Source organism: Lygodium microphyllum, chromosome 3, assembly GCF_053477565.2.
Source record: "Lygodium microphyllum isolate KBCC chromosome 3, Lygodium_microphyllum_v1.1.10, whole genome shotgun sequence".
Taxonomy (NCBI): domain Eukaryota; kingdom Viridiplantae; phylum Streptophyta; class Polypodiopsida; order Schizaeales; family Lygodiaceae; genus Lygodium; species Lygodium microphyllum.
Genome location: NC_141137.1, coordinates 129,769,068 through 129,777,754, shown reverse-complemented (window position 1 = coordinate 129,777,754; position 8,687 = coordinate 129,769,068). Strand labels below are relative to the sequence as shown.

Sequence of the window (8,687 nt, the reverse complement as noted above, 5' to 3'; positions counted from 1 at the left end):
TATAGGGTGGTGTTAGATTTTGTTAATTTTGGGCAGTGCCCATGTAATTTTTGTGGTGTGAACACTTTGATAAGTGCCACTTCTGTGTGTGTGTGTGTGTGTACCTAGTGTCTTGACATTAAAAATAGTGACATTAGGGACTAGAGTTAGATAGTTTAGCTTTAGTCAATTGGCGGAGGACTGGTTAGGTCAACCTTTGACCTAACTTAGGTTGTATGTTCAATTTTTCTTTTTCAATTTAGCAAGTACACTCTACTCTCTTGCTTCAACTCACTCACTATCACTATCTTGTTTCTCTCTCTCCTTCATAGCTCATTCATTTTTCTCACATATTGTGCTCCTATTTCTACATTTGCTACTACACTTGGAATCTTTCTTTTTAATCCCTTCAGGAAATAATAATGCATATCCAAAGACAATGGATTGTTTTGGTCCAATGTGTTTAACAAATATTTGAACTGTTGAACATAATCTTCAACCATTATCTCCTCTTGCTTTACAATTTTAATTTTATCCAATGCATCTCCATTGGTCTTATCTTTTTGGAATCTAAGAAAAAAGGCTTCTTTCAAATCATCGTAAGTGGCAAACTGGGCCAACCGATGTGCACTTAACCAGTCCATTACCTTACCATGTAAAATAGCTGCAAATTGAAATTTCTTGATTTGATCATTACAATGCATCATGACTACTCGCTACCCACCTAGTTTGAAATGGACTACACTCCAATCTAAATCTTGCTTATTTCCACTATAAAACTTTGTCTATTTAACTATTGGATTCCGATGGAGATTGAACCATGGTGGTTGGGTTCTTATTTGGTTGGGGTGTTAAACGATTAAACTGCAATCTTCTCTTGCTCTAAGTAATTTGATTGATAAGATGAATGCCTAACACAAGTTTGTTGTAGGGCGTTTGCATAAAAGTATTAGAAGATATCCTTGACCTAGAGGCCTGCCTTGACTAATTGAGAGGATGCACCTAAGATTCAATTTGTTGGTGATGCTCCCTTAGTACTATAGAGATCCACACACACGCTGTAAGTTGTCCCATCTTCTGTTAGTTTGAGCTCACAAAACGATTGGCTCTAGAATAGGTGATGATAACATTGGAAGTGAATGAAAATCTCTACCATGCGTGAATGCCAAACAAGTCTAAATCAAGGCGCTAAATTTTATAACCACCAAAGCTGTAGAGTTGCAATACAATGCCACATTCAAACACATTTATTCTTCTTAATAAAAACAATCGATTCCATTTCAATCTTGCATCTCAAAATAAGATTGTACTTGGAAACCCAAGGGAGCCCATGAGAACTGGAAAAAAAAAGCAACCAATGCAAAGGGCTAATGGAGACTATTGCTAACTAATGGTTTGGCCATGATATGCTTATGCTATGCATGTAGTCTAAAGAACCCTTTAAATGTCGTTACAAATATGTGATCTTTTATACTTGCATGGACAATATATACATGTTGTATATGTCATTGCAAAATGTTTGATGAATGGAAATGACAACTCTATTCTAAAGTATGCACTATGCTATCTCATAATCTATTTCTTGTTTTCAATATATTGTTCGCTATTCTTGATGATTAGGGTTTGTACGTCATGTTTGTCTTTCGAGTGCTTAGTGTTTCAAGCATTTGGATAGCGAGACCAAAAACACTTGCCGATCTTGCCTTGAAATGTTTAAAATACTACTCATCATCATTGAGGATCAATTCTACCACCACAAAAAATGAATGAATAATAATTTTGCAATTTTACTGACAACAAGGTTCACAACCCCATATTCAACAATAACCTCACCCATCATCAGCATGTTTCTTGGTTTGAAACAAGTTTTGATTAATGAGATTATGGGAACTTGCCAGTCCCATAGTCTCGCGATGAATACCCATAGCTATGGGAATGAGGTTCACAATCCCATTCGGTAATAACCTCACCCACTGTCCAATGCGATTCTTGGTTTCAAACTAATTCCAATTCATGAGTCTATGGAAGTTGCAAGTTTGGCACCTAGATCAGATCCAAGTTTCCATCTATGCTTAGGTGGGAATAGGTCTTACTAGCATGTCTATCCTTACATATACAAATACACATTTTGAAGATCATGATTTATGTAAAAGAGGTTTGTTTCACACACACACACACACACACACACACACACACACACACACACACACACACACACACACACACACACACACACACACACACATACATATGTTTCACAAACTAATAGGTATGATATATATAAACAAGCACTTACCAAATTAGTTTTTGTTATTTGCATGCATAAGCAACACATAGGCCCATGACACTTATTGATCCTCCATTAAATAATTATAGTCATTATAAAATTATTTCCGCATTAGAGTAAAATCAAACTCTCACACTTTCTATCTTCTAAAAACACATTGGACATACAAAACATACACTCACCATTTACATGTGCAAATGCATACACATCTAACTTGTGGTATAAATGTCTATTTGGCTTAAACAAATTATGTATTACTCAATATAACCTTATGAAGTAGATTCTAAAGAGTTCTAACATACCTAGCACTTTTATAATTAGAACTTAAACTTAACCAAAAAGTTATTATATTTAATAGATTTGTTTTGAAACTCTATCATAAGATATGCTTGTTGCTCAAAATCCACATTATTCTCAAAATTAACTAAGGTGTTGATATGCCATATCACATTTGCAGTGAGTTTTAAGAATGCATTGTTCTTATATGCTTGACTCATTTTTTTCCATCATTAGATTATTTCCTCACCTAAAATAAGTCTTTAAACCTTCCATCTCTCCAATGTCACATGATGATCTTTGCATATCCTTATGCTCTAGGGCAACCTCTTGATATGTGCCATCACATGTAAAATATAGCACTATTTGGGTAGTACTTGTGCTTGCATTGAAGTCCCCTACTAGCAACATGTAGCCCATACTAGTGAATTGTAAAATATCCTCATATAATGGCATGTAAGGGGACTCATTTGTTGCATCTTATGATAGTGCATGCACATGTGCGTATACGTGAGTGCACTTGTGCGCACAGTGTGTGCATGCATGTGTAGAGAGAGAGAGAGAGAGAGAGAGAGTGTGTGTGTGTGTGTGTGTACGTGCATGCATCCACATGTGCATATCATGAGTGCACGTGTACACACACAATGTGCGTGCATGCGCATGTGTAGAGAGAGAGAGAGAGAGAGAGAGAGAGAGAGGATACAAGGTCTCACTTGGATGCAGTGGAGAGATGAGACCCATGAAAGACAATACCTATAGAAGAATTGTTGATTGGGAAAGATATTAGGCAATTTGGGAAAGATGAGATCTTCTATGACATTAACAGTATGGTTTGACACGCTTAGCATGTGCGCCTATGTGTGTGTGTGTGTGTGAGAGAGAGAAGGGGGGCGGGGGAGAAGAAGAATGAAGTGCGTATATCGTCAGATGGTTTATCTTTTAACAGTATGAAGTGTGGCATAATGTCTGTCCCATGTAGGAGTCTCAGGGCGTCTCCCGAAGCCCACAACTTAATGAGCAGGGGTACTAAAAATGACAACACACAAAAGATGATTGATGGTTCAGCATATAAGTGCATTATGTGTTTATTGCAAAGCCTGACCTTGCCCGCTAATTGCTCGGTTCACCTATATTTATTATGGCTTCTTCGCTCCAATGGAGGTAGGGGAAATAAGACCAGATGGGCATCTTCGACCCTGATTCGAACCTAGGCTTCTTCTCTTATGATGTAAGGGGAAAGAACAGTTTTCATGTGGCTTTCTTCGCCTCGATCTCGTGACTACTCAGTCCTGCTGCATGTGCGAGTACTACTATACAACTGCAACACATCTATGGTATATGGTAACCACATCTTTTGGACGATGATGAAACGTTGAAGCAGATTGAGGAAAATGTCTTGAGATGCATCATAATCTTGCTTTCTCGCGTATGATACAGATGATGTATGCTATCTCAATCAGGTTGCACAGGTAACATAGCTTTTTGAAGGTGTCATGCTCCTGCAACAATATGTAGAAATTTATCAGTACAGAGTTCTGCGAGCAGACTCAATAAGGTTTATATGTACACGTTGTGGTACATACCAGCTGACTGAGATTTCTTGCAATGAGCTATGGCACCTTGGATGGAGTTTTGCAGGTCAAGGAAGGTACTCCTGCTACTGAAGGGCTTGATGTTATTGTTCGTACAATTAGGACCATCTTCATTCACATTGATGGGGGATGCTGGTCTGCACGCTGATCTAATTTTTGAAAGATCATCATCAGCAGATACACATCCCAAGCAAGGATCAATGGTGATGAAGCCACAGGATGCATTGGTGCCATTGTCCATATTAGACGATAGTGAGTTGAAATTGATTTCAGTATCAATGTCAGACTCAGAGTACTTTGGGTTGACATGGTGTGTAACATCCATAGAATTTGCCATAGACTGATCTTGCCCCATCTCAGAGTCTTCAAGAAGTGACTCTGTTGATTCAGTACTACAGTCCATTGAGATAGGCATCTGCTTAAGCAAGCCGGTTCTCTGATCAGCCCCTCTTGAGCGCCCGTGAAACCGCGCAAGTCTCAGTATTCTTAATGATCTCTGCAAGCAATCGCGAGCTTTCATGACCAATTTGTCCTTCCTAGAGTTTGCTGAGATGCTGCAAAGGCTTGTTTTCTTGGAAGAGTTGCGAGCAATGCTGCTGCCTTTGAAGGAGCCTGTCCTTGAAAAAGGAGGAAGAGCTGATTCAGAGAAAGATTTACTCTCCCTCTCTTTGCTGATCTCTTTATGAACCTGTGCATTTTTGCCACTTCTTGATCTGGTGTAGTGGCAGCATCCAGCTTCAGCATTGCATTTCCTGCTCTTTCTCATAAACAGGACTCTCCATCTGATCGAAGATGAACGTGATGATGATGATGATGACGACAATGACGACGATGGTGATCCTCTTTGAGGGGCCATGTTGAAGCGAGTTGTGGCAGGAATGGATGATCCTGATCTCTTGCTGCCGCCATTGGTGATGCAAGAACACAAGAGAGCAGGGTCTTTATAACAGTTTGGGAAGATGGAAGGGTCCTCCATATTCATAAAATTAGATGCTGAAAGCAATAACTTGCTCTCCCCAACATAGAGATCACATGAGCTTGCGTCTGACATTCTCATGGTGGCACCTTCTGCATAAACTTCTTCACAGTCTGCATTGATGAGGTCGGAGAAAGCTGGATGCTGGTAGAATTCAGAAGCTGCAGCCATGGAAGTTGAATGTTTGGTATGTGCCACAGCTAATTCTTGCTGGATGCAAGTGGTTGGATTAGAGAGATGCTGGACCATTTGAAGGCGAGAAGGGAGGAGGAGAGGGAGAAGCTGGCCTTTGTAGAAGAGCTCATCGGCGATGGCGCATGGCTCAGAGGGGGTGAGGAGGGGAGAAGGGGGGGAAGGGGAGGGCAAGCTAAATTCAAAATCAAAATCCTCTAGATTGTAAGAAGAGGAGGAGGAGGAGGAGGAGGAGGAGGAGGAGGAGGAGAAGCTAGTGAGAGGATCCATGTGAAGCTGGAAAGAAGACTGTGGTTGCATTGGAAAGAAGAAGAAGAAGAAGAAGGCCTTTTAATCAGCTGCAAGCAAATGAGAGAGAGAGAGAATCTTAATCAGCTGCACTTCAATTAGATGGGATGGGGGGGGGGGGGGGGGGGGGGCTGCTGTATGTCCTAGGTAAAGATGGGTTGTAGCACTGTGCACGAATGAAAACTCAGTAATACCACTACCACTACAGAATGCAAATGATGCAACAATTGCATGAGACTGATGATCGCCCATTAAGCTTTAGTTAGGCTGTGAGTAGCAAATTGGAATAATTATATATGCTTGTGATTCTTTGTGGGGGATTTGTATTAGCGTGTAATATATTCCCATGCGCTGGCTGCTGTTGAGGCAACAAAAAGGACGAAGGCGCGAGGAAGACAGGCAACGTCCTGTCAGCCAAAGCCAACAAACAGAGCCTTTTTTCGGCTGTAATTTTTTAAATCTCGTAAAAGATAATTATTGGTCTTGTGCGGTTCAGTGCCAAGAAAAAAAGGGTGCGGGCCGGGGGGGGGCCAGCGGCGTCTTTGGTGTAGGCAGCTTTCCTGAATCCATTGTTTTCTTGGCCTTGCGTAGCACCAAAATCATAGAGCGCCACACACACACACATTTTACATTATGTCGGGACGTCTTTACGGTTAATAAGGTCCCCCCCCCCCCCCCCCCCTTTCGTCAAGTTTACACATCCTACTATTAGGCTCCCTCCTCAATAGGACCTATTCCCGCCGCTTAATTCATCCCCAACCAATACAAGCACTCGCTCTTGGGAGTCCTTGTGACAGTGTTGGCAATACAAAAATATGGTATTTGACTCATTCAAATTTGTGCTACCAAAGTAAAAAGATGTTTTAAAAATGCCAAATTTCTCCACACACGATTTGGTTTGCAACTTCCTAGGACCAGGCCTTCATCGATGGCCCAAAGTGATTTCGGACCTCAAATTAGTTGCGATCCAAAATGCCATGGAAACTTGCAATACTTTGAACCGATTTTCATCTTGGTTGTGAACGGTGCACCCCCTAGTGGGTCCCTACTTGTCTAAACTAGTTTTAAGAGCAGGATCATATGGCTAATTTGTCAATGTTTGGAAACTCCTAAAAGTTATCATTGTCCCCTTCATGCAAGCTCCATTCCCCTCGACTTTTGTGCTTGACCTTGCAACCTATGATCCTAGCCACATGATGAAATGTAGAGCTAATAGTGATTTGACGATGTAAAAGTAATTATACATGATCTATCTTTTCATCGATGAGAAATGAAATCAAGATTCTCCTCTTTTCATGAGCATCTATGCCAATTGAGATTGGCCTTAAAATTAATCTAAGTTCAATTTAGGCATTTGTTGAGACAACAAGACTCAATAGGATGAGTGTTACAAATTCGCACCATTGTGTTTCACAAAGGTTCAACTTTCATGAGACAATAATGAGAACAATAGTGCCAATTAAATAATGAAGCTTGTCACACCCTAAGAAGCCAAGCTCAAACTTTGGAAATTATGTTTTGATCTAATGCAAAGCGACTTGGTATGCAAAGGATTGCGAAAGCGATTTGTGATAGGGAAAAGCCCCAAAAAACAACAATCATATTGTTGACATGTTTCGTGGTGCATATATGGCAACCATTCACAAGGTGCAAGGACTTGAGGACCTCAATCCAAGTGAAGGTGCAAAGGCCTAGCTAGTTAGAGCTCTTCTCACTACGAACAAGGTATGTAAGTTTGATTCCAACTTCCACAAAGAATTGCCCTCATGTTTGATTCCAACTTCCACAAAGAATTGCCCTCATCAATAGCTTTGACACATTTGTGTTTTAAAAGTGAAGGTGCAAAGGCCCGTGTCTATGGAAGCAGAAATTGATCTACCCATGTGAAAGGAGAACATGTGGATATTAAAATCCTTTACAAGCTAGATGGTAGACATGCACTATCGATTTGGCTCCCAAGTCTTTTTACTTCCAAATTATGGCTTGCTTTTGTTGGTCTAGTCATGTTTTTTCTTAGCTATCTATTGCCAATAGAGGAGGAATGTCAAAAATGGTTTGCTATAACTTTCTAGTCCAAAGGCAATGTTTTGTGTTACAAGTTTGTGAGGTGGTCATTGGCTTTAATGAAACCAGAACGATTTTTGCCTTGTTTGTTGGCTTCCAAGGCCAACTTTGTGCACATTCTATACAATGATAGCAAAATGATTTTTTTCTTGTTTGTTGGCTCAAGGGTGAGAAATACCCCTTCAAAGGATACTAATGCTAATGTGGAGAAGAAAGCAAAGGACAAGAATAATAGCTCTAGAAGATTATTCCTTAGAAAGCTAGTGTGCAAAATGAAGGCTCTAGGATTGTTTGTGCTTCATTAGATAAGCTCGTTGTTGATGCTAAAATCATTACCTTTTTTTACATATAAGCTAACCCTTCCTAGTTTGAACATGAGGGGTATCCATTCACTTAGTAAAAAGGATGCCTATAGTTGATTAGAAATTACAAGCTAGATATTGTTTGCTTGTAAGAAATCAAATGCACCTTTGAGAAAATCTAGTTTGGCTAATTATCAAATGTTTCTTGATGTGCATTTTTAGGGTAGTGGAGGTACTACATTTCCAATTGTATCAAGGAGTACCAACAAAAGTTGGTTTGTAAGGAAAATCAAACATTCAATATTGTGTGTCTACCCCTGAATTGTAATTTTGCTGAGTCAAATCTTTAGATCATATCAGCCCATTATGAAGAGATGGACGACTCTCCATACATGGAATATTAGAACATGATGGAAGATGGCAATGGTTTGTTTCTTTTTGTGTTCTTGCTTTTCCTCACCTTGCAAAACTTGCTTTTGTGCAAATGAATCAAAACACACTCTTTTCTAATAGCTTTACAAAAAATAATATTTTATATTATATAAAGGGAGAAGCCCAAGTGTAAATATGAACAAGCGAAAGCAAAGAGAGGTGTGAGCTATGGTGGATGGAGAGAGAGAGAGAGAGAGAGAGAGAGAGAGAGAGAGAGAGAGAGAGAGAGAGAGAGAGAGAGAGAGAGAGAGAGAGAGAGAGAGAGAGAGAGAGAGAGAGAGAGAGAGAGAGTCAATATG

At 39.9% G+C, this 8,687-nt stretch overlaps 1 protein-coding gene across 1 annotated transcript; it reads right to left on the bottom strand.

The window, feature by feature from the left end:
• Positions 1 to 2,690: 2,690 nt before the first annotated feature.
• LOC148038895 (uncharacterized) lies at positions 2,691 to 5,634 on the bottom strand. The gene is made up of 2 exons (XM_087675484.1): positions 4,126 to 5,634; positions 2,691 to 4,041 (listed from the first exon to the last, which is right to left on the bottom strand). Exons 1-2 carry the CDS (start codon positions 5,600 to 5,602, stop codon positions 4,034 to 4,036), a joined length of 1,485 nt encoding a protein of 494 aa, XP_087531610.1. The 5' UTR covers positions 5,603 to 5,634; the 3' UTR covers positions 2,691 to 4,033.
• Between the last annotated feature and the right edge of the window lie 3,053 nt (positions 5,635 to 8,687).